Raw genomic sequence first — 26,907 nt, 5'->3', positions numbered from 1 at the left:
CCTGTTGCAACATCACTTGGTATGTTGTTTCCCCCTTTTCTGGTGAAAGCAGCCTGTAGCTAGGAGTCCCGTAGGTGAAGATTTTACAGTCCTGCTTGACCTCAGAAAACTTACAGCAGGACTTAAATCCTCACAACCCACCTACCTTCTCAAGAAATTATGTTCCTTTAGTTTGTAATGGACTGAAGAAGTGTCAACAGCAGGAAAGAACAGGTGCGAATGCGAGGTGAGAGCACCCAAAGGCTTCTGGAAAAAGTTAATGGGGGTGCTACTTTTTATGCCGGGCTCCAGTGCTGATGTCACCCATAGATGAGGATTTAAGTTCTGCTATCCTTAGAGAACCCCTGCTTACAGGTTTTTCCACTATAAAAAATTATTTATACATGTAAGTGCCACAATTTATTCTGTCAAAAACTAAGGGGCTCATTATAAAATTACCCCCTAGGTGACCTCATGCTTTACACTTAATCATGCCACAATACTGTGTTGTTGTTTCTAATTGTATAGTTTTAAACACAATCTTATCTAGGCATGTCTTGGTTTGCTGATACTAGATTTTGTTGTCCTTGTTGCACTGATTTGTTGAAAGCCACCTCTTTGCTCCTGTAGCCTCAGCTCATACAGATGGTGGTTTGGATGCTGCAGCACCAGCTTCTCATCCAGCTGCACACGTATGCCTGCCTCATGGTGCCTCCCAGTGAGGAAGATGTCCAGCCTCGAGAGGAAGATGTACCCTTCACTGCCAGGGTTGGAGGGAGAAGTCTCAGCACGCCAAATGCCCTGAGCTTTGGCTCACCGAGTAAGAGCAATTTTCTCCTGTTCTGGATTTTTCTTATTTTAATTAATCTGTACATCCTTAAATGCTGTGTGTTCTCTGAGAGCTATTTTAAAAGACTTTTTGTTTCTTCCCTTTTTAGAGTAATTTTAGGATCAGTTTGTCATTTTCTCTGTAGTAGCAGTGCATAAATGTATCATTGTGCTTGCACAGGTAGTCAACTTTCAGTGAAAATTTTTTCTAATTACTCTCAAAGTCCCTGACAGAAACAAGAGTTCAAGATTTTGAGTCCCCCGAAAGCATGCTATGTCTTATGTTCTTTTAATTGTAAACCACTTTGACATTTTGTAATTAAAGGCGGTATAATACATTAAAATAAACATGTTTTAAAAGACTTTGTAAATGAAGAAGTTATTAAATAGTAAAGGGTGCTTATACTAAGGTGCAGCAAAAAAAAAATGACCTTAGCGTACCCTTGCGCAAGATTTTACCATATAAAAATGTCCTTTTTCTAGTTTTTATATTAATGGTCATGCGCTGTTTGCATTAGTGTGTGGCCATTTAAAAAAAATTAATGCGTGTGCATTTTACTGACACCTATTTTATAGATGGTAAGGGTTCATGCACTATTCCTGTGCTAACCAGTTAGTGCAACTACATTACCATTCAGTAACTGATTAGTGCAGGAACACCGACTCTCCGCCATCAGACGTACTCCCTCAAAAAAACTTTAAAATAATTTTTAGCGTGCACATATTTGGCACTTAAAGCAGGATGCCTGAGCGTGTCCTGTGCTATGCCATTTTAAGCTGTGTTTGGCACACATTGGTGCTTAACACAGCTTAGTAAAAATGGTCGTCATTCTCGATGGAGAAGGGTAGTTAGTGGGGTCCCTCAGGGGTCTGTGCTGGGACCGCTGCTTTTTAACATATTTATAAATGACCTTGAGATGAGAGTAATTAGTGAGGTAATTAAATTCGCAGATGATACAAAGTTATCCAGGGTCATGTCGTCGCAGGAGGAGTGTGAAAGATTGCAAGAAGACCTCATGAGACTGGGGGATTGGGCATCCAAATGGCAGATGAAGTTCAACGTTGACAAGTGCAAAGTGATGCATGTGGGAAAGAGGAACCCTAGTTACAGCTATATCATGCAAGGTTCCGCTTTAGGAGTTACGGACCAAGAAAGGGATCTGTGAGTCATCGTAGATAGGACGTTGAAATCTTCAGCTCAATGTGCTGCGGCGGCTAAGAAGGCGAACAGAATGTTGAGTATTATTAGAAAAGGGATGGAAAACAAGCATGACGATGTTATAATGCCATTATATCGCTCCCTGGTGTGACCGCACCTGGAGTATTGTGTTCAGTTCTGGTCGCCTCATCTCAAAAAAGATATAAAGGAATTGGAGAAGGTGCAGAGAAGGGCGACAAAAATGATAAAAGGGATGGGACAACTACCCTATGAGGAGAGGTTAAGACGGCTAGGACTCTTTAGCCTGGAGAAAAGGCGGCTGAGGGGTGATATGATAGAGGTCTACAAAATGAGTGGGGTAGAGCGGACAGATGTGAAGCATTTGTTTACACTTTCTAACAATAATAGAACCAGGGGACACAAGATGAAACTAGAATGTGGTAGGTTTAAAACAAATCGGAGAAAGTTTTTCTTTACTCAGCGTGTAGTTAGACTCTGGAACTCATTGCCGGAGAAGGTAGTGACGGCAGCTGGCCTTGCTGAGTTTAAAGGGGGTCTGGACAGATTTCTGAAGGAAAAGTCCATTGATCACTATTAAATTTTGGGTTTTTGCCAGGTTCTTGGGGCCTGGATTGGCCGCTGTCGGAGACAGAGTGCTGGGCTTGATGGACCTTTGGTCTTTTCCCAGTGTGGCAGTGCTTATGTGCCCCTAAGTTGTTATTCTTTGAAAATTGTCTGTATGAATGTTCCAAGTCTCCAATTTGGGTAGAAAAGAAAGATTTTTCTTCTTTACATCTCCGTGTAATGTTTGTTTTTGCTATCAGTTTCTCATATCACATTCTGGATTCTCAGGTTGTCACTTAAGGTCTGGAGTATGCCTCATACTGAACCATCTGAGGCTCTCCCAGATTACTGAGAGCCTTTTATCACATACTTGGGTATTTCTGTATGGTATGGTAACTTATGCTGCTACAAATAAAAGGAAGTATGATCCATATATAACAGCATCTTGTTATCTTGGTCACATGACTGGATAGGCACAAAAACATCTGCATAGAATTTTCCCAGAGGATTCCAAGCAAAATGTTATATTTCTCATGACATCACAGCCTGTGGTGAGAAGCAAATGACAACAGGTACTCTGTGGCAGTTACTTTGTATAATCTTAAGTGTATTTTCAATGTGTCTGGGAAGAAAAACATCTCAGATGAGATCCTGAACTTGTACAAATGTCAAGCATTGATGGAAAATGAAAGAGGGCAAAGTTTTAACGCTTAGCACTAGTTCAGTAGATATATATTGAACCACTTCTGATGAAGTGCTTATCTAAAGAACAAAGAAAAACAGTTGAGGGAGACCAATGTAATTGCAACCAGGGGAACCAATTTATTGATAATTCTTAAAAATATGTAAGATAAAAGGCTGATTAGTCCAAAATAGCAAGAAGACTGAATGGACTCGATGCAGTCCTGCATTTTGATGCAGCAAGCGCCTGCCTCAGGAGTGGGAGAACTTCCAGTCTAGTTGACAATAGAAAATTGTTAGCCAGTGAGGGACAGGAGCAACTGGGGTTCTCACCTGCCGCGGACCCCCTTGACCACCAGGCATACACATAGGTTGACTGTGGGAGACCCATGGAGGACAGGTGTTTGAGGGGAGGAGGGGGAGCACTGTTCTATTTGTGCTGCTCCAGCCCCTTTAAGAGAAGCTTCTGGGAGTATCGGGCTGCAGGTTAGTGACCCCATGCTCCCAGGGAGCTGAATAACGCAGCTTTGAAGTAGAGTGCAAGTTTCAATATTCATTTACTGTGGGGTGACTAACCTGTGATACTGAGTTACCGCAGGTTAGTGATGCCATATTTTATCACAGCATAGTAACTATTCCCCCCCCCCCCCTCTTAATTTTTGCTTAAAAATTGCCCTGTTAAATTATCAGTGATGATTATATGGGAATGCATATTCCTTTGATTATGTTAGATCACCCGGCTCTTGCTACTTGTAATCTTGGGCAAGTCACTTAACCCTCCATTGTGTCAGGTACAAACTTAATACTGAAAGCTCTCTGGAGACAGGAAAAAGATTGGACCTTACTGTGCCTTGCCATGAGCTAAATCTAAATGCTTTTACCCTTCACCCCTCTCCCTCCCCCCACCCCCGTTTTGAGTAGCAGATCTTTCCTTGCTTGCCATGTTCTGCCTTTATATTTTTTTGTGACAAAGTTAAAGGGAAGGTAGGGTTAAGGCGTTTGCTTTATTTGTCACAACTATTCTTCATAAATTCTTACTATGATATATGTATAGTGCTGATGCTAATAATTTCATTAAATAACAATTCCCTTTGTTTTTTTAGCCAGCAGTGATGACATGACCTTAACCAGCCCTAGCATGGACAATTCCAGTGCTGAACTGCTCCCTGGAGGCGAATCGCCTCTAAATAAAAGAATGACTGAGAATCTGCTGGCAAGTTTATCAGACCATGAACGGGAAGCTATCCTCAATGTCCCTGCAGCACAGAATCCAGAGGATCTTCGCATGTTTGCAAGGTAGAAAACCGAAGAACAACTCTGTACAATACTAATGGTATCCTGTCCTCTTGTGCAGACACCATTAATTTAGCCAACCTCTGCACATTATCCCCAGCTACCCTCCCTGGAATGAAGCCTGACTGGTCTTCAGGGATGAACTTTCTGATAAACCTTTCAGTTGTGCTATCGGAACCTTTGCTAAAATTCTGACATCCTAGTTGAATAGGGAAATTGAGCAGTAAGAGCTGCATAATTGAGGACTTTTGCCCCCTCTGTGCATCACAGTAATGCCTGCCTCGCCACCAATTTGACCAATTCACCTCCTCCCCCTATCCTCCACTCCCAAGCACTGAATGACTAGGCCAGCCAAGTGAGGCACCAATTGTGAGGCAATGATCTTAAAGAAGATAGCTGCTAGCCACCTAGACACTGGGCTTTCCCCGGACTGTAGTTAATTTGTAGCCTTACAAACCTAGTCCTCTGTAATCCTTGTCTCTGACAACTCCCTCTGAGTCTGGGTGATCTTTGGCGGTGCCACTACGTCAAGATAGTGTTTTATGCCCGGGACTCAACTTCAGAGGACTAAAGGTGCTGGTAGTATTCCACAAATAGAACTCTCATCTCATCAAGGTTACTAGACCCTGATCTGGATTATAACATTGCTCAATTGTTGCTTGTGGAGTTGATATACCTGTAACCTGCTTGCATAATTACCCACTTCAAAATAAAGTTACTTCATTTTATTCATATAATGTCGCACCTTGGCAGTCCACAAAGCCTACAGCTCTCCTCTCAATACAATCAACTTTTTTTTTCCGGTTGGCAGTAGGGCATATTTCATTTCTACATCCAACTTCCCTTTTATAGTTGTTGGACTTTCTCTGTTTTGAACATTTTTGAGTTTAAAACCTATACCTGCTGAATGAGATTGGTGGAGGGAACAGCCCAGTGAGGTATAGATGGAGAGCAGGGAGGTTGAGCATTGGGACATTTAAAACTGAAGGTGAGAAGGAAAAGTCAGTTCAATTTATGTCATAGAAAGAAGGGCAGAGGAGAAAGAAAAGAAGAAAAAAATGAAGAAAAGGCAATCAATGCCAAAGATAGATGCAGTGAAGGAAGTAAAAAATACAGGAGAAGAAATGGAAAAAAGAAACAGAAAAAGACACAGATGACACAATGATTACAATTTTAGAACAAATTAATTCATTTATTTACTACTCTAACCGATGAAAGGTTATTCCGTTGTGATAGTTCCTCTATTTACATTCAAATGCTGCACAAGTCAACATGTTTGTAAATATAAATGAGATAAAGCAACGAATGACAACATGGATGAAGCAGCTGATTGCTTTGTTTTGGGTGTACCGACATGGCGGCTGCGGGGGGAGAGGCTTCAGCCTTGTGACGTCAGACCGTCTCCTTTCTTTCTCTAGCCTCCTTGCCACCCTCCACCCTGTGCGAGTGAGCTGTCCTACCTGCTTCTATTGTAATTAGGATCTAGCCAATGGGAAGGCAGTGAGGGCAGAGCACTGGAAGGCTTCTTTAGTCACAGGAAGAGATAAGGTGTTTCAGGAAGTTTCTGTGCTTTAGAAGTGAAGTTTTTGCATTTGGCAAGGTGTGAAAGAGAAATGAACCCCTTCCAAAAAATGCCTCAATACATGTACATGGGAAAAGCAGTTCCACTGTAACATTGTGATTAAAGAATTGTATCTTTCAATCTGCCATCCTTTCTTGATCACAGACACCCAGAAATGACACACACACTCAAACCAACACATTATGCAGACACACAGAAATGTACACATCCACTGCTCTTCCCCCTCCCCTTCACAACACATATTTATATGCAAAGGGGATGGAAAGAATTCAATGAGCCATGAGTGCGTTTTACAAATCTTAGTTAAAACTTCAGAGCAGTAAAATTAAGGGAAAAAACAACATTAAAATAAGTATAAACAGAAACGCAAGAAAGGCAATGCATACATAGTACAACAGTTATATCCAGTATGTAATATATGATGAAATAAAAATGAATAAGCAGGACACAGTAGGAAGGGGAAGCAATAGTAGTCTCCCATTTTCTCTCTTCCTGTAGAGGAATAGAATAAGTTAGAACAGGGGAGGGTAACCTGCGGCTTGCCATTGAAATGTATGCGGCCCCCAAGACCATGGGAAATATACATAGAAAACATCATTAACCAGAGTTTTGGCAATTTTAGATACTGTATTTCGCAAATATTTTCAGAACGACCACTCCAGAAGTTTGCTTCCTTCAATTTTAGTTACATTTTTTCTCATTTGTCACAGAAGGTCTAATGACATTACATAATGTTGCAGCCCTCTAGGGCCCCAATGTTCAAAGCTCCGGTGCAAAAACTAACAGTGTTTGCCCCATACCACGGAAACATAGCCCCTCCAATGTTCAAAGCTAATGGCATTCAAATTATATGCGTGCCGAGAGACCGAAATTAAATGGAAGGACCGTGCCTAGTGCATTCACACAGGAGTTTTGCGGTAAGCCCAGGCAAACTCTGAAGTGAAGCACACATTGGTGCCATTTTTCTGCATCTTTAAATATAAGCTTTTCAATTGTTTTTTCACTTGAATTTCTTATTTAAGCGCAGAAAACAGGTGCCAATGTGTGCTTGGGTTTGCTTGGACTTGCACACATTTGTTTTTCAATACCAGTGCATAGAGGCTTCCACGGGCTTCCTTCTGTTTCTGAAACAAATCAAAACTGGCAGATTTTAAACAGAAAATCATGAGAAATCCTCTCTTAAAACACCACAATGCCAACTCCAAGCTGGCGGTAGGTTTCCAGTGGTAAGAGTAGGGTTTGTTTGTGCGCTGTTGAATATTGTGAGGGCATAGCAAATGACCTCATTAACATCCGTTTGACTACATTTAAAAAGAATTTGGTTCCATCTTTGGCGAGCATGTTTTCTGCGCTGAAGGCCTCTGAGCATTCTGCGCAGATTAACGCCAGTGCTAATCAGCTCTAACGTCAGCATTAGGTTCTGAGCCTCTGCCCCTAGAGGTAGTACTGACATTCATGCAGCCTTCTGTGTATAAAAGTTGCTCTCCCTTGAGTTGGAACAATAGAGAATAGGCATGACAGAAGAGTTAAGTCTTCATGGACAATTAAGGATCAGAATACAAAGAGGGTGGAAGTTGGTTCCAGAGCATGGGGGCTAAATAGCTAAAGGCTGTTGATCAAGAGGAATCAAATACTTCCACTAACAGCCCCTCATTGAGGGTCTGTTAATTAATAAAACTTTTTTTTTTTTCTTATATTGTTTCTCAGCTTGGGGGCATTTTTCATTTAGTTGAAAGCACAAACTATTCAGCCTATTAAGTGTTAATCTGCCTAGTATTACATGACTTGAATAGTTAAAACAGAGGGACAAAGATGATAGAGGCACAAATGGTAGAAAGAGTAAGATAAAAGACTTATTGCGTGTGCTCTAGAAGGATTTCATTAACTATTTTTGTCAGCCAGAAGCAATGGAAGATGAAAAGCAGAGGGCTGTTAAAGTATCTGAATACAGGAAATTGGACAAAGTGGAAGAATGAAAGCATAAGGAAAGGATGTGGATTGTCTCTAGAGGCAACAGGAATTAAAAGGAGTCACTTTGTTTATGAAAGAGCATTTTTCCAGTTCTGAAAAAAAAAAAAAAGCAGAATTTGGAACAGATGATAATTGTAAAGTGTTCTATGGGTAGAGATTGCATATATTTTACAATATTTCGTACTAGCAAAGACCTGCTGTAATTTAGGGAAGGATTTGTTCATTAACGGTCTGGAGCAGTCTTTGCCAGTGGGAGGGAGGCATCCTTCTTAGGCTCCTGCAGTTGACCTCACTATTGCTCCGCCTTATCTTAGGTACACCTCCAGCCACACTAGGACAACTGTCAAGAGCTGGAGGAGCAGTGCAGGGGTTTGATAGTTGATGGAAGATGTTTGGTTGGGGGAGGGGCCACTCTGCAAGCACATATGATATGGGGGTCTGTCTAGCTTGCTATGCAGAGGCAAGAGGGAGTGAAAGGGAACCTGTAATTAAACTCTGGAATTCATCACCAGTGAATGTGGTAAAAGAGCTTAGCAGAGTTTTTTTTTTTTTTAAAAGGTTTGGATTATACTCGGTAGAGCAAGGACCGGCGAATAAACACCTCTCTGAGTACCTCAAGAGTGCAGGACTAGATCAGATACCCCAAGAAGGATTAGATGGGTTAAACAGTCCAATAACATTGTTAGAGATGCAGAAGGCGGTGAAATCCCTAAAGCGACACTCAGCACCGGGCCCAGATGGGTATTCTGGGGAATACTACAAAATGTTACCCCCAGACGCGCTGACATCTCTTTTGGAATACCATGAAGAGATAGTGAACACCGGGGAATTTCCCCTACATACAAATACGGCGCTTATCACAATGATCCCCAAACCCTGTAAACCGGCTGATGAAGTAGGCTCTTACAGGCCAATTTCACTGCTAAATTTAGACGTGAAGTTGCTAGCTAAGATTCTGGCTGAGAGACTAGCCCAGTGGCTACCCATGCTTATAGGCCCAGAACAGGTGGGGTTTGTGCGGAGGCGACAGGCAACACATAATGTTAGAAAGTTATTACTCGCAATAGCCTCCTGTCACAACATGGGAGAATCTGCCATGGTGATTAGTTTGGACGCAGAAAAGGCATTTGACCTTGTGAGGTGGGACTTCCTATTCTCAACTTTAGAAAGCGTGGGAATACAGGGCTGGTTTGTGCAAGCTGTAAAGGCTCTATATTGTAATCCAGGGGCAAAGGTGATAGTGAATGGGATCACTGAAGAGGAGTTTACAATCGAGAAAGGAACACGACAAGGCTGCCCGTTGTCGCCCCTGCTCTTTATACTGGCGCTGGAACCGCTGTTAAGAGTGGTGAAAGCTGCAAAGAAAATCGAGGGTGTAAAGGTAGCAAATCAGGAGGTGAAGATATTAGCCTATGCGGATGATCTGATGATAACTCTAGCAAATCCAGATCAATCATTGGAAGCGCTGTTGGACAGCATAGATCAATATGGCCAGTTATCAGGGTTTAAATTAAATAAAGCTAAGTCCTATGTTCTCACATTAGGCCCAGAAACGCCAACAGTTGTGGGTGGGACCATGCCACTGCAGAGGGCAACAGAAACAATTAAATACTTAGGAGTGCACATTCCCTCAGACCTCACGAAACTATATGACCAAAACATACGTCGAATGGTCAAAGATACTGAGTTAAGTCTTGCAACTTGGGCTTCATTGCCACTCTCTCTGAGGGGAAGAATCGCATTATATAATATGGTGATTATTCCTAGATGGCTGTATGTGTTGCAGACAGTACCAATATACTTAAGAAGGTCAGATGAGAAAAAATTAAATGCACTTATACAGCGATTCCTGTGGCAGGGAAAGAGGGCGCGCCTATCAATAGAGTCATTGCAGATCCCGGTGGAACATGGGGGGCTGGGGCTGCTTAGTATAAGATATTTCAATGTGGCATGAGACACATAAACGATTGGTTCAGATCTACACAAGAATATTCCAACACAGACTTAGAATTGCAATTAACACCGGGGGTACATTTTAGTAATTACTTGCACGGGACGGGAGCTCGTATTCCAGTCATATTGAGAGAAACTGGTATTATGCAGACGGCCCGAGCAGCATGGAGATGGGTCTGTCGTATGCACAAATTTGCCCCAAAGGCAACCCCATTCCTCCCTATATGTGATAACATGGCATTTGTCCCAGGGCAGCTGTACTCAGTCTTTCGCAGGTGGGAGATAAAGGGAATAAAGTATGTATTGCAAGTGGTTACAGAGGAGGGACGCATGAAATCCTTCTCAGTTTTGAAGGAGGAATTTGCATTGCCAGATGCAGAGATTTTTCACTATGCTCAGTTAAAACACTATGTGACATCATTACATTGGGAGCATTTGGCAGAGGATGTTCAGGAAGAACTCTCGGCAGCCTTTTCACTGGAGTCACAACAGAAAGTGCCACTATCCTTTTATCATAAACACATCAGAGATACAATGCCGGAACCAAACTATAAAAAATTGGAGGCTGACTGGCAACAAGACTTGAAAGTTAACATAACGACGGAAACAATTAAGACATTTGTCTTGTCCATTCCCAGACGTTCGGTCTGGATGGGACATTGGGAACAACAGTATAAATTTGTTTTCCGTCTCTATATACAGTGGGGGAAATAAGTATTTGATCCCTTGCTGATTTTGTAAGTTTGCCCACTGACAAAGACATGAGCAGCCCATAATTGAAGGGTAGGTTATTGGTAACAGTGAGAGATAGCACATCACAAATTAAATCCGGAAAATCACATTGTGGAAAGTATATGAATTTATTTGCATTCTGCAGAGGGAAATAAGTATTTAATCCCTCTGGCAAACAAGACCTAATACTTGGTGGCAAAACCCTTGTTGGCAAGCACAGCGGTCAGACGTCTTCTGTAGTTGATGATGAGGTTTGCACACATGTCAGGAGGAATTTTGGTCCACTCCTCTTTGCAGATCATCTCTAAATCATTAAGAGTTCTGGGCTGTCGCTTGGCAACTCGCATCTTCAGCTCCCTCCATAAGTTTTCAATGGGATTAAGGTCTGGTGACTGGCTAGGCCACTCCATGACCCTAATGTGCTTCTTCCTGAGCCACTCCTTTGTTGCCTTGGCTGTATGTTTTGGGTCATTGTCGTGCTGGAAGACCCAGCCACGACCCATTTTTAAGGCCCTGGCGGAGGGAAGGAGGTTGTCACTCAGAATTGTACGGTACATGGCCCCATCCATTCTCCCATTGATGCGGTGAAGTAGTCCTGTGCCCTTAGCAGAGAAACACCCCCAAAACATAACATTTCCACCTCCATGCTTGACAGTGGGGACGGTGTTCTTTGGGTCATAGGCAGCATTTCTCTTCCTCCAAACACGGCGAGTTGAGTTCATGCCAAAGAGCTCAATTTTTGTCTCATCTGACCACAGCACCTTCTCCCAATCACTCTCGGCATCATCCAGGTGTTCACTGGCAAACTTCAGACGGGCCGTCACATGTGCCTTCCGGAGCAGGGGGACCTTGCGGGCACTGCAGGATTGCAATCCGTTATGTCGTAATGTGTTACCAATGGTTTTCATGGTGACAGTGGTCCCAGCTGCCTTGAGATCATTGACAAGTTCCCCCCTTGTAGTTGTAGGCTGATTTCTAACCTTCCTCATGATCAAGGATACCCCACGAGGTGAGATTTTGCGTGGAGCCCCAGATCTTTGTCGATTGACAGTCATTTTGTACTTCTTCCATTTTCTTACTATGGCACCAACAGTTGTCTCCTTCTCGCCCAGCGTCTTACTGATGGTTTTGTAGCCCATTCCAGCCTTGTGCAGGTGTATGATCTTGTCCCTGACATCCTTAGACAGCTCCTTGCTCTTGGCCATTTTGTAGAGGTTAGAGTCTGACTGATTCACTGAGTCTGTGGACAGGTGTCTTTCATACAGGTGACCATTGCCGACAGCTGTCTGTCATGCAGGTAACGAGTTGATTTGGAGCATCTACCTGGTCTGTAGGGGCCAGATCTCTTACTGGTTGGTGGGGGATCAAATACTTATTTCCCTCTGCAGAATGCAAATAAATTCATATACTTTCCACAATGTGATTTTCCGGATTTAATTTGTGATGTGCTATCTCTCACTGTTACCAATAACCTACCCTTCAATTATGGGCTGCTCATGTCTTTGTCAGTGGGCAAACTTACAAAATCAGCAAGGGATCAAATACTTATTTCCCCCACTGTACCTCCCCAAAGAGCTTTTTATATGGGACTCTCGCCATGGGGAGAATGCCCCAAGTGTAGATCAGATGGCGCAACATTGGGCCACATGTTTTGGTCCTGTGAAGGAATCCAAAAATTCTGGAAAAATTTGGTACAGAATATATCCACTTTATGGCGAAAGCAGTGGGAATGTGAACTAATGTTATTATTTGGTCAATTTAAAATTAGGCACCCGATTCCAAAAGGATATAAAAGCTTCATCGATAAAGCTGTCGTGGTCGCCAGACAAGTTATATTGAAAGAATGGCTGACGCACAAATATCCCACAGTGACGCAGTGGCGCACGCAGATGATACACTTGATGCGTATGGAACGAGTAGGAATCAAAGACATGAACTCGAGTGCAGGCGAAGAACTGCAACAGATATGGTCCCCCTTCTGGAACACTTTGTCAGCTCCAGCCAGGAGTTACCTATTGAACTTATAGAGTCTTAAAGTAGAGGCGAGAGGGAGGGAGGGGGGGGAGGGAGGGGATGGGGAGGGTTGATATTTGGGGGAGGGAGGGGCTAAAAGGGGAAGGTAGGGAGGGAGGGGGGTTGGAACAGGAGGGGAGAGGGGTTTGAAAGTATATAGGTAGGCACAAGTCATGTTGTAAAGTTACATTCTCTTTATATGAATAGCAACACAGACATGTGGTAGAGGGAAGGAAAAAGGGAAGAAATGAAAAAGACAAGAATATTTACAATTGTGTTTATTTACTGGTATAGTCGTTGGACTGTTTTTGCGTATTATGCAATATGTTGCCAACTGTTCAATTTAAGTTGATGTACATTAATAAAAAAGATTTAAACATCTTTAAAAAAAAAAAAAGGTTTGGATGCTTTCCTAAACGAAAAGTCCATAAGCCATTATTAAGATGACCTTGGGAAAATCCACTGCTTATTTCTAGGATAAGCAGTATAAAATTTGTTTTACTCTTTTGGGATCTTGCCAGGTACTTGTGACCTGGATTGGTGGATTGGCCACTGTTGGAAACAGGATACTGGGCTTGGTGGACCAGTATGGCAACGCTTATGTTCTTATGGGAAAAGGGATGGGATTTGATATTCCGCCTTTCTGTAGTTTCAATCAAAGTGGTTTATGTATTATATACAGGTACTTATTTTGTACCTGGGGCAATGGAGGGTTTTGTAACTTGCCCAGAGTCACAAGGAGCTGCAGTTGGGAATTGAAGCTGGTTCTCAGCCCACTGCATTAACCACTATTCTACCCTTGAATTATGTCTGTGCAGCCAATGATAATTTAGTGGTCTTTTGGGTACTACTACTACTTAACATTTCTAAAGCGCTACTAGGGTTACGCAGCGCTGTACAATTTAACATAGAAGGACAGTCCCTGCTCAAAGAGCTTATTCGTCTCATGGCTGCTCTCACATGTTAAGGAAGTGACACCAAATGGTGAGCTTGGGCCTAGGATTTGGACTGCCCTTTGCTTTGGTTAAGTGATTTTTTCTGTCTATATGAGTAATTTTCTTTTTGACCTCAGAATAGTGGCTGTGGAGATCCATAATATGTTTTGAAATGCTACTTGGGGATAAGACACTGCAGACTCAAAATTATTATTCCTATGGAGTAATTTGAAAGCAAAGCTTAGGTGTCTTTCCTTAGGACACCTATATAATTTGAGTGCTTTATTGTAGGAAAGTTGCGTAAGAGCTATGCATTAGGTGTGGATAAAAATAGTATGACCCTTCCACCGAATCGGCTATCACTTCATATTGTAAGTGGCCCTTTTGATACAGTCACATCTGCTTTCTGAACAACCACTGCAGGAAGTTTCCACATTCCGTACTAGCTTAACTCACAACCTGTCAGTTTTGATCTATCCACACATCGACATAGATACAAATCTACTGCTCGATTTGTAGATAAATGGCTATGACCCCTGTGAATTAAAGTACATAATAAAAATTTTTCATTTCATCTGGATCAAATCTTGAGAACAACCAAAAATGGGTAGCTCTGCCCTCTGTAAGTTGCTGTAGGAAGGATGAGACCAGGCAGTAAAAGCTGCTATTGTGAGCTACAGTGAAAGAAAATCTCAGATTCAAGGGAAGCAAATCCAACCACGGGAAGCAGAAATACCTTTACAGTTTAAAAAAAAGAAAACATGTATGCCCCTAGGAAAGCAATGTGGTATTTTAGCTCTTCAATGGCTTTTCAAGAAGCTATTTTTTTTTCACAAGTACTTAGCTGAGAATAAGACTTGCTGGAACTGTGGTATTCTGGCTGTTATAAAAGTGCTTGTTTCAAAGGGTTCATATTAGAACTTCACTTGCTTAAAAAATAGATTTAAATGCTTGACAAAAAATAGGCATTGTAATATGTGTGTTTCATGAAATGTCTTGTATCAAGACGGTGTCATATTCCAGCTGGGCGGAAAGACAGTTTATTCTGGCAGACTTGTAGCAGTAGACAGTGCTTGTCTGTATCATAAGTATATGTTTAAAAGCATATTTCATGTTTGAGATTGATTGTTATTAAGACAAGGTGAAGAAAAATTTCCTGTCTTGCACAAGTGACATGGCATGATAGCTGTTCTCCTCCACAGAGTGATACTGTGCGTGATGTAGGAAAATGTGTGTGCCAACCAAAGATGGACTAATTATTTCCCTGCCCTCAAGCCTTAAATTTAGAAAGATCATTGAACTGCCCCAACCATGGGCAGGATTTGGGAGAAAATCCCACTACTGAAGTTGGACTCAAATGAGTCTGATCTGCCTTCAGTTTGTTTCACACACATTTGATTAAAAGCATTTTAGAGGAGCATGTGTTGTGTATTAGAGGTCTGGGAACTCCGTTCATTAGATACATCTCTCTTCTCTGTACCCTTCTCCTCCGCTGCTAACTCCAGACTCCGTTCCTTTTATCTTGCTGCACCATATGCCTGGAATAGACTTCCTGAGCCAGTATGTTGAGCTCCACCGCTGGCCATCTTCAAATCTAGGCTAAAAGCCCACCTTTTTGATGCTGCTTTTAACTCCAAACCCCTATTCACTTGTTCAGTACCCATGTCTGTTTTATCATTCCCACCTTAGTAATTCTCTTATCCCTTATTTGTCCTGTTTGTTTGTCCTGATTAGATTGTAAGCTCTGGTGAGCAGCGACTGTCTCTTCATGTTCAAGTGTACAGCACTGTCTACGTCTAGTAGCGCTATAGAAATGATAAGTACTAGTAGTTTTAGTTCTCTCTGCTCTCCACTGGATGCAGGTGGACATGGGCCACAATGCTAGTACGCACACATGGGCTCCACAGCAAGCAGGCAAGGCAGCAGCAACTTCTGCTCTCTGGATCTGGTTCCAGTAGCCTTCCATCCTCTCTCTCTCTGCATTGCCTGACAGAGTTGATCCTGGATTTACCCCATTGCATGAATTTGTGCTTTTCATAGGGATTGCAATGGGGAAATCAGCACAACAAGCTCATGCATGCAGTGAGTTAAATTCAGGACTGGATTGGTGCCGTCGGGCAAATCTGGATCCAGTTGGCAACCTTATTCCGAGTCTGATCAGAGAATCTGTCCTCGCTGGACTATCCTATGAGTTGGTGCAGCTTTGTGGCAGAATGACCTGTTCCTTGCCAAATCCAAAGGCCACTACTCCATCCTGATCCTCCTTGACCTGTCCGCCGCTTTTGACACTGTCAATCATAATTTACTTCTTGCCGCACTGTCCTCATTTGGGTTCCAGGGCTCTGTCCTCTCCTGGTTCTCCTCTTATCTCTCCCATCGTACCTTCAGAGTACATTCTCAGGGATCTTCCTCCACCCCCATCCCGCTCTCTGTTGGAGTTCCTCAGGGATCTGTCCTTGGACCCCTTCTTTTTTCAATCTACACCTCTTCCCTGGGCTCGCTGATCTTATCTCATGGTTTCCAATATCATCTCCATGCTGACGACACCCAGCTTTATCTCTCCACACCAGACATCACTGCGGAAACCCAGCCCAAAGTATCGGCCTGCTTATCCGACATTGCTGCCTGGATGTCCAACCGCCACCTGAAACTGAACATGGCCAAGACCGAGCTTATTGTCTTTCCACCCAAACCCACTTCTCCTCTCCCTCCACTCTCTATCTCAGTCGATGGCACCCTCATCCTCCCCGTCTCATCTGCCTGCAACCTCGGAGTCATCTTTGACTCCTCCCTCTCCTTCTCTGCGCATATCCAGCAGATAGCTAAGACCTGTCGCTTCTTTCTCTATAACATCAGCAAAATTCGCCCTTTCCTCTCTGAGCACACCACCCGAACTCTCGTCCACTCTCTCATTACCTCTCGCCTTGATTACTGCAACCTACTCCTCACTGGCCTCCCACTTAGCCATCTATCCCCCCCTTCAATCCGTTCAGAACTCTGCTGCACATGTTATCTTCCGCCTGGACCGATATGCTCATATCACCCCTCTCCTCAAGTCACTTCACTGGCTTCCGATCAGGTACCGCATACAGTTCAAGCTTCTCCTACTAACCTACAAATGCACTCAATCTGCAGCCCATAATTACCTCTCTACCCTTATCTCCCCTTACACTCCTACCCGAAACCTCCGCTCACAGGACAAATCCCTCCTCTGTACCCTTCTCCACCACTGCCAATTCCAGGCTCCGCCCTTTCTGCCTCGCCTCACCCTATGCTTGGAATAAACTTCCTGAGCCCATACGCCAAGCCCCCTCCCTGCCCATCTTCAAATCCTTGCTCAAAGCCCACCTCTTCAATGTTGCCTTTGGCACCAAACCATTATACCTCTATTCAGGAAATCTAGACTGCCCCAATTTGTTTGACTGCACATTTTGTCCATTAGATTGTAAGCTCCTTTGAGCAGGGACTGCCATTCTTTGTTAAACTGTACAGCACTGCGTAACCCTAGTAGCGCTTTAGAAGTGTTAAGTAGTAGTAGTAGAAGACCAGCTAAGGCTCCAGCAGTAGTGTGGTTGCTCCCTGCAGCACATGCATAGCCATGAACTACAGTATGGGGAGACTCCACTCCACCAGCTTTCCCTCACACTTTGCAAACACAAACACACAGGCTGAAGCTAAGCTCACTGACCCGACACTCCTCCACACAGTCCCAGCTCTGCATTTCCTTCATGGACTTGGGGAAAATCCACTTATTTCTAGGATAAGCAGCATGAAATCAGTTTTACTGTTCTGGGATCTTGCCAGGTACTTGTGACCTGGTTTGGCCACTGTTGGAAACAGGATACTGGGCTTGATGGACCTTCGGGTCTGTTCCAGTATGGCAACGCTTATGTTCTTAACAGTGTATGCAGTTAGCTTGCATTGTTACCATGTGCCGTTTTATGCATTTTAGTAAAAAAGGACTCACAGTGCATTTTTCCTCCCTAGGCTCTTGCACTATTTCCGAGGAAGACACCACTTGGAAGAGATCATGTACAATGAGAATATGCGGCGTTCACAGCTGCTGATGCTGTTTGACAAATTCCGCAGCGTGCTGGTGGTGACGAACCATGAGGATCCTGTCATTTCTGTCTTTCAGTCACTTTCTTAGTGACACAGTGCCAATGTGGCAGGGACATTGCCTCGTATTAGACATCACTGTGGCTAGAAATATTTTTATAAATTGTTTTATAAACATAATATATTTTAATATTTAAACAAAAATTTTTAAAAAAAATAATGTACAATACAGCGTATTATGTAATTAATGCTACAGTTCCTGTATATACACCTTCTGTAGCGTACAGGATTTGCCTTAATGCTTTATTTCTTTCTATTTTGAAAGCTGGTGTTGCTGAATAAATGACACTTGGTTTAGCTCAAATTCTGGAATCTGGAGGCTCTGATACCATGCATTGGACTAAGATAAAAGATACTGCAAAAGCTTCTGTATTGAGACCCATTAAGTACTTATTCAGATGCTGAGTGGAGTAATGCTTTCTCACCAAAATGACAGTCTGTGTACAGTGCCATGGAGCTGAGCTTCCTCGGATATCCTTTGTTCCATGTTTCCTCAATTATATACCATCAGGCAAGCTATTCTCTCCACTAAAGTTTTCCTCATAGTTCATCTTTATTTGATACACCACTCAAATAAGACTGCAAGTAAGTGGTGTACAATTTCAAAAGAAATAAATCATGGTGCAAGAGGGATAGAGACTTTACAAAAAGGTGGCCTAGGTTACACAAAGCATCTGTTCAGATGTAAAATAAAACTAGGTAAAAATTACCATACACTAAAACAGTGCTTCTCAAACTTGGTCCTGGAGGCACCCCAGCCAGTCAGCCAGTCAGTCAGGTTTTCAGGATATCCACAATGACTATTAATGAGAGCATGCAAATCTCTCATGAATATTCATTGTGAATGTTCTGAAAACCTATCTAGCTGGGGTGCCTCCAGGACCAGGTTTGGGAAACACTGCACTAAAACATAATGGGGGGGGGGGGGGGGAGTGAGAGGAAACGACCAAGTTCAACCAAGTGCACATGGGGAATACTTATCTTGAGCAAGAAGGATCGTCCTTGCTCCAATTTTACTGAACGACAAAGGTGAAATTAGATCTTACCTGCTAATTTTCTTTCCTCTAGACCCTCCAGACCGGTCAAGACGCGTGGGTTATGTCCTCCTACCAGCAGAGGGAGACTGAGAAAACACTAAGCTTTTGAAGCCTGTATATATAACCTGTGCAGAACCTCCACTAGCCAGTATACCCCTGACAAAGCAGAGAAACAAAAAACACTAACAACAACTAGCAACCCTGTACGTGGTCACAGTAAACTGCAAAAACAAGAAACATCTTCCGCTTGCTCTTACGGAAACATGTTCCTTTGCCTTTGATAAAACAGTTGGGCTTCTACAGGTGGACTATCAAAGAAGAGCCCCACCTGTCCCGGACTCCTATCACAAAACAGAAATAAACAGTCTGCAATTAGAGAAACAACAATTTACAGCAGCCAAGAATTATCCAACAAATACACCTCCTGGCCTCCAATACAGACAGGGCGGGCTCTTGACCGGTCTGGAGGGTCTAGAGGAAAGAAAATTAGCAGGTAAGATCTAATTTCACCTTCCTCAGCGACCCTCCAGACCGGTCAAGACGCGTGGGACGTACCAGAGCAGTAACTAACTTATGGGAGGGACCTACTAAGGCCAGAGGTCAAAACTGCTGCCCCAAAGCGCACCTCGTCCTTTGCATGCACATGAATCCTATAATGCTTCACAAAGGAATGCAACGAAAACCAAACCGCAGCCCGACAAATATCTAACAGAGAAATCATACTATTCTCCGCCCACGAGGCTGCCATTCCCCTAGTGGAATGAGCAGACCAGCCCCTAGGCACCACAGGACCCTTCACCAAGTAAGCAGATGCAACCGCCTCCTTCAACCACCGTGCTATGGTCACCTTAGGAGCCGCTGCACCCTTCTTTGGGCCACCATGAAGAACGAACAAACGGTCAGAGGCTCTGAAGTCCTGAGTTCCAGAGAGATAACAACTCAAAACTCTCCTGACATCCAGCTTGGCAATACCACGCTGCTCCGAATCTCCAGCCATATCACCCAACACTGGCAGAGAGATGACCTGATTAACATGGAACTCGGAAACCACCTTGGGCAAAAAAGGAAAGCACCGTCCGCAACGAAACCTTTCCCTCAGAAAGGACAAAAATGGTTCCCTACAAGACAAAGCCTGAAGCTCTGAAACACTCCGTGCTGAAGTAATCGCCACCAACAAGACCGCCTTTAAAGATAAATCCTTACAAGATGCCGATACCAGAGGCACAAACGGAGGCCTGATCAAAGCATCCAAAACTAGCTTCAAATCCCACGGAAGCACCATCCGTCACTGAGGCGGACGCAGCAACTTAACACCCTTCAAAAAACGCACTACCTCAGGCACAGACGCGAAGGACTTTCACTGAAGCTTCCCACGAAAACATGACAAAGCTGCCACCTGAACCTTCAGTGTAGACAAGGCCAGACCTCTATCAACACCATCGTGCAAAAATTCCAAAACTTCCGCCACCGAAGAGTGAAACGGCCGAACTCGATGGTCTTCACACCAGTGCTCAAAGATTCTCCAAACCCGGACATACACCAAGGAAGTGGATCGTCTACGGCAACTCAACATCGTAGCAAAGCTACTGGACGAAAGCCCCTTCTTCTTCAACTTGTGCCGCTCAAGAGCCAAACCATAAGCGAAAACCGAGCCGGATCCGGCATGATTATCGGGCCTTGACACAGAACTGATCCCAACAAAGGCAGGGCCGCCGCTCCTGCCAACCGCACCAGGTCTCCATACCATGGTCGACGCTGCCAATCCGAAGCTACCAGAATCACCCGACCGGAGTGATGTTCGATGCGCTATATTACTCGACCGACTAACAGCCACAGAGGAAACACATACAGTCACTCCCGAAGCCAAGGCAACAGAAGAGTGTCGATTTCCTCCGCTCAAGGGTCTCTTCAGCGACTGAAAAAAAAAATCTCTGAACTTGCGCATAGCGAGCCGTTGCCCTAAGATCACCGAAAGTCCCCAGACCGACACAACTCACTGGAACACTGACCGAAGAAAAGACCACTCTCTGGGATCTAGAGTGTGCCTGCTGAGATAATCTGCATCTATGTGACCTACCCCGGCCACATGCGCTGCCAAGAGAGCCTGAAGATGAGTTCAACTGCGCCGCCAAGGCTCTTTGTTCCCCCCTTGACGTTTGACATATGCTACTGCCATGGCATTGTCACAGAGCACTCGGACTGCCTTGTGGCGAACCACCGACGTCAAGGCCTGGCGCGCCACCCGAATGGCCCGAGTTTCCAGCCGGTTGATGGACCACTCTGCTTCTGCCCGAGACCACCGGCCTTGAGCTACCTGACTGAGACAATGTGCCCCCCAACCTTGCAGACTGGCATCCGTGACCATTACCAGCCCCTGTGGGGACTCCAACGGCATTCCTTTCCCAAATTGCGCGGACTGAGCCACCAGCGGAGACTGAGACGAGGGGCCACCGACAGCGGACAACACATTTCCAAGTCCTGCGACAGAGGGGACCAACGACTGAGCAGAGCTGACTGTACCTGACGCATGTGCGCCCTGGCCCACGGAACTACCTCTATGGTCGCCGCCATCAGGCCCAGGACCTGACGATAAGTACGGGCCGTCGGCGCCTTCTCTGCAAGGAACCGACGAATCGGACCCTGTAACTTGGAACCAAAAGGCTGCACAAAGGAAAGTGAAGATAAGCTTCCGTCAAATCCAGGGAAGTGAGAAACTCTCCTTTCCTGACCGCACCAGTGACCGACCGCAACGTCTCCATCCGGAAAGAGGGCACCTTGAGTGCCGCATTGACCCTTTTGAGATCTAAAATGGGACGAATAGTGTCCTCTTTCTTGTGGACCACAAAATAGATCAAATAGCACCCTGAGCGTTGCTGATCTGAAGGAACAGGAACCACGGCTCCCCACGCGAGCAGCCACCGCAGAGTGTCCCTCACTGCTGCCCTCTTGCTCCAAGACCGACAGAGGGATTCCAGAAACACTTCGGGAGAACAGCTTTCGAATTCCAGCGCACATCCGCCTCGAAACACCTTGAGAACCCACTGATCTGACCTGATTTGGGCCCAACTCTGGTAAAACAGACTCAGCCGAGCCCCAACATGCACCAGAGCCTGAGCCCGCACACCTTCATTGGGAAGTGTGGCCTGAATACTAACCTCCCGCGGAAAAGCCACGCCCTCCGCGACGACTCTCACGAAAGAACTGTGTGCGCTGGAAAAACCGACCCCTAGAGGTCCTACTACTATTAAACATTTCTATAGCACTACTAGACTTATGCAGCGCTGTACAAATTAACATGAAAAGACAGTCCCTGCTCAACAGAGCTTACAATCTAAATTGGACAAACAGACAGCTAGGGGTAGGTCCCACTCGATCTGCCCGGCCTATACCGCTGAGCCTCCCTAAACCGTCCCAGAGAGGAACTAGTTCTGGCCCCTGCCTTGAACCGAAAATCCGGAAGCCATAGAACCTTGGTATCACTAAGACCTCACACTAACTTGTCCAAATCTTCTCCAAAGAGCATAGCTCCCTTAAGTGGCAGAGACCCACAACCATAGCCATATTTTTTGTCTGAAGTAGGCAACAAATCATAAAAGCCTCAGACAAAAAGGATGAACCCATGTCCAAGTCGGCTAACTCCTGACCCCCAGAAGAACCAACATCTACCGAATCATCCAGGAGCTTCTCGGCCCAACGAAAACATGCCCGAGCTACCAGACCCCCACAAACCGAGGCCTGCAGGGCTAAAGCCGACAAAACAAAACTACGCTTGAGAAAAGATCCCAACTTCCTATCCTGAGGATCACGGAGGGCCGTTCCTCCATCAACCGGGATAGCCGTAGCTATAATTACTGCCGTCACTACTGCATCTACCGTGGGAGCCTTAAAGGAATCCCTATCGTCCTGAGGGAGGGGATAAAGCCTCGCCATTGCCTTTGCCACCTTACACGGCAAATCCCATTCCTGACAAATCATCTCCCGGAGATCCTTGTTCATAGGGAAGGATCACGCCTGACGCTGAATGCCCTTCACCAACGGATCCTGGACAGTTTCCCCCAAAGCCACCTCAGGACCAAACTGAAGGGTGGACGACACCTGATCTATGAGTTCTGACAGCTCATCTCTATGGAAAATCCGCACTACTGAAGGATCCTCTCCAGGAATCCAACAATCCTGCTCCTGAGAGCCGTCCATTCCATCTGACTCCCCCAGATCACTAAGCGCAGCTTCTGCAGCTACAGGAGAAAAACATTGCCTGTCCTCTGACCACTCTAACCGTGGTCTCTCAGCCAAGACGGAAATAGCCCCCTCTTCCAATTGGGGGGGGGGAGGGGGGGTCCCGATCTCCAGGCCTGATACCGCGTCCAGACAAAATCTGGAGGAAAGCCCACCATTCCTGGACCGTCATTAGGCCCTTTTGTGCCAAAAACGGAGGCCGCAGGCCCAAAACCAGCCGGCTCCACGGGCCGCGTCAGACTCAAGATGGCGGCTGTTCCCGCCGAAACTGTTCCCGCTGACAGCGGCCCTGCCTACGCTCCCGCTGACCCGGAGACTCCCGACACCATCGATCCCTCCGCGGTCAAGTCGGGGGGTGCCGCAGCCACCTTTATAGGTGCACCGCAAAGCTACACTGAGCGCCCGGCGCCTCTACCCCTCGCCACGAGCACGCGCGACATCGGAGGAGCTGGGCCGCCATAAACCACGAGGGAAGGGAAAAGCTGTTCCGCAAACGCGCCAAACCAAAAACTCACTCACACTGCAAAAGCACTGGAGAAAGCGCTGCTCTCTCGTTCCAGCAAGGAATCAAAACCCCCGTTCGGTCCGCTGAAAATAAAGAAATAAATGCCCTTAAAGGCACAGTACTCCAACTCTGGCAGCTGGAAATTGTAAGGCACTCAAGGCTACAATACTGAGAAAGCAGCCCAGGCACAAAGCTGCCAAGCAAAACGAAATAGAATAACTGACCTTAAAGGCACAGTACTCTAATTCTGGCATCTGGAAATTGTAAGGCACTCAAGGCTACAATACTGAGAAAGCAGCCGAGGCACAAAGCTGGCAAGCAAAATGACATAGAATAACTGACCTTAAAGGCATCGTACTCTAACTCTGGCATCTGGAAATTGTAAGGCACTCAAGGCTACAATACTGAGAAAGCAGCCGAGGCACAAAGCTGCCAAGCAAACAGAAATAGAGAGCAGCACAGGGGGAGGGACCCAAACATAGGTGTAACACCCCAGGGGGAAAAACTGGGCCCCACCAGACCCAGGGCCCCAAAGCACTTTTTTTTTTTTTTTTTTTTTTTTACACACACACGTACAGGGTACTGCAACAGAATAAAGTTTGGAAGGAAAAAATCCTACGACCCAATGACAAACTACCTCACCAGATTATTGGAGACTGCACAGGCTGTCAACTGCTACCTCTGCTGAGACTGAGAAAATACTGGCTAGTGGAGGTTCTGCACAGGTTATATATACAGGCTTCAAAAGCTTAGTGTTTTCTCAGTCTCCCTCTGCTGGTAGGAGGACATAACCCACGCGTCTTGACCGGTCTGGAGGGTCGCTGAGGAAGTATATTTCATCAGCATCTAATGGGACAACTCATCTTAATTGTCACCGTAAAAGAAGTAAGTTGTGCTGCTCCTTAGATGTCACAACGTTTTAGACCCCTGATGCAGGCGCTTAGTTCTGAAACACAGCCTGTGTCGGGTCATTAAGGGAAGAATTGATATTCATGTTATACAATTAAAGAAACTGTCCCGATTTTGAAGGCTCCTGGTGCTTCTTTTTGCTATAAGGAGGAGGCTATGCCATAGTGTGGGGGACAGCCACATTAAAACAAGAGCTGCCAGTATGATTCCACTGGACAACCATATGGCAAGGAACAACCAAAAGATTTCATTGTGAAGAATGCAAGAACGAAGGTGGGTATGTACAGGATCAACAAGTTTAAAAGAATGAAGGAATTCCTGATGTGCAATTACCAAGATTTTAAATGGGATCCTGTAGGAAATAGGTAACCAGTGTTCCTCAATAAGAAGTGACATGATCAATGTTACCTTTTCTGTGAAGAAACTTTACTGACATGTTATTTATTAATTGTAAACAGTGAATTTGTGATTCTCTTGAGAACTGAGTTACAGAGAGAATAAGAATCTGTAGTTAGTGTCCAGAAAATGTTGAACTGCATGAAGCTGCTTTAGAAGGAAATAAGAGGGTGTTTTGTTGGATTGTTTGGGTTTTTTTATACAACTAAGGTGGATATGTGTTTGTCAGATGTGAGAGATAGTCTATTGTGACTGTGACACTCTCTTCTGCCTTTCTAGTGTTAATTATTGGACTTTGAGGACTGCAGATAGGTCTGGCTTTCTGTGGCTACAAAGAATAGTCTTAAGCTTTCTTTTTCATATAGAGATTCTAGTGAGTGGTTAATTTTGAATACTTTATTATCCTAAAAACATATGAAGAACTCTGAGTGGAAAATGCAGGTCTGAAACTATTGGAAAAACAGTTCTTCATTAGTGACATTTTTTTTAGGTTAAATATATTGCACCTTCTCCCTACTAGTTCAAAGCAAGTTTCTTTGAGGGTCCCTCTTCTGTTGAGGAAAGAAAGGGACTTTAATTCTGTTGTTCACCTCCACAACTGATCTATGTTAAAAAAAAAAAAAAAACAAGTAACCCTAGACAGCATGTTACATATTCACAGTAAATATTCTGACCCAAGCAAATGGAGTTGACAATTGAGCTATTCTCATGAGATGTGTTTTCAGCTTCCTTTTCCTTTCTATTGTCTTTATTATAGATTTATTAATGTGAATAAAGTAGATTTTTGTTTTACCTGCATCCCCCTTAATGTTTAGCAATTCATCATAATTTAAACTATTACTTGATAATGTTCCAGAAATTCATTGGTTATCCCTCTTGATCATATTCTCTCCTTTATGCTGAATGCTGGTTTTAGTTAATGTGCTGTTTCTAAATGGCTCACTTCTTCAGGCAGAAATAAAACAGCCAATTGATTGTAGGCAAAACGTTTTCTGGAATTATAGAATACATTTGGGTAACTAGCTTTTCAGAATTAAATTCTGTTTGGCAAGGTTGTGGAGTGAAAAAAAAGAAGTGGAGGGGGGCATGCCTAATGTAATGAGCCATTGCATATGCAGAAACTCCCCAATGTAGTAAATTAATGACATGTAAAATTACTGTGGCCTTAGAAAGTGCATTGACAGAAAAAAACAGCACACATTGTTATAGTACCATGCTGCTCTTTTCTGCATTAAGCAGAACTTTAAAAAACAAAAATATTCCTGTCAGTGTATAAGCCATTTCCTCAACCCAAGCATCAGCTTGACAACAACTACTAAATTTACTTGAAACAAATTCCCATAGTTTAGTATGCCACATTTTCCAAACAGCGGGGTATCTCATCTCAGTACCACCATTAGGCTGCAGTTTTTGAGAGAAGTCCCATAGTTATTTATCGTCGGCTTTTTTTGTGGGCTATACAAGTTTTTGTACGGCACAAAAGATAACAGCTATCTGAAATCTTAACAAGATATTGTAGTGATTAGTTCATCTTTACTAATCCATAAGAAAGCTTTTTAACTGCCCCCCCCCCCTTTCAATGGCCAACGTCTGCTCTGTTGTTTTTGAGATATTACAGTCTGTTGGACATCTTAGTGTCTGTGTGTTGGAAGAGAGTCCCAAAGGTCTTGCTCTCTTGCAGCTACGGCTGTGCCGCTTTTGAAAATTTTCTGCGCTTGGAACTTGTGTGGGTGCAGGATTTGTGAATGTAGAATTAAAAGGAGTCTGTCTCAACTGAAGTAATAATTCGCTTATAATGCCTTTTGACTGTTGCTGCAAAGTAAAATGGAGATTTTTAAAAGTTTAATAAACTTGCTGTGTGCTTTCCCTGGCCTAATATTTGTTTTTCTTCCTTAGCTACATCATTGTTTAGATTGCCCCAGGGCTTAATTTGTAGAAAAAAAGGAAGTGGAACTCAGGGTGGGGTGGGGCGGGGCAAGGACTAGATGTGAACTTACTCCTACTATTTTGTCCAA

The 26,907-nt window shown here is 44.2% G+C and overlaps 1 protein-coding gene and 1 long non-coding RNA gene across 5 annotated transcripts in view; both read left to right on the top strand.

The window, feature by feature from the left end:
• NPRL3 (NPR3 like, GATOR1 complex subunit) overlaps positions 1-18,614 on the top strand; it is a 109,989-nt gene extending 91,375 nt beyond the window's left edge. For all 4 annotated transcript variants that reach the window (XM_030212422.1, XM_030212421.1, XM_030212419.1 and 1 more), the window contains 3 exons: positions 610-799; positions 4,315-4,507; positions 17,678-18,614. In XM_030212422.1, the coding sequence (XP_030068282.1) occupies positions 610-799; positions 4,315-4,507; positions 17,678-17,840 (546 nt within the window). In that variant the 3' untranslated portion in view covers positions 17,841-18,614. The remainder of the gene's footprint in view (positions 1-609; positions 800-4,314; positions 4,508-17,677) is intronic.
• Positions 18,615-18,691: 77 nt separating this feature from the next.
• Positions 18,692-26,757, top strand: LOC115475886. The gene is made up of 2 exons (XR_003943118.1): positions 18,692-18,838; positions 24,418-26,757. It is a non-coding gene; the product is annotated as an uncharacterized LOC115475886 (long non-coding RNA).
• Positions 26,758-26,907: the final 150 nt, after the last annotated feature.

Source organism: Microcaecilia unicolor, chromosome 8, assembly GCF_901765095.1.
Source record: "Microcaecilia unicolor chromosome 8, aMicUni1.1, whole genome shotgun sequence".
NCBI classification, from domain to species: Eukaryota; Metazoa; Chordata; class Amphibia; order Gymnophiona; family Siphonopidae; genus Microcaecilia; species Microcaecilia unicolor.
Note: the sequence above shows the minus strand (reverse complement) of the source record. Positions and strands in the feature narration are given on the sequence as shown.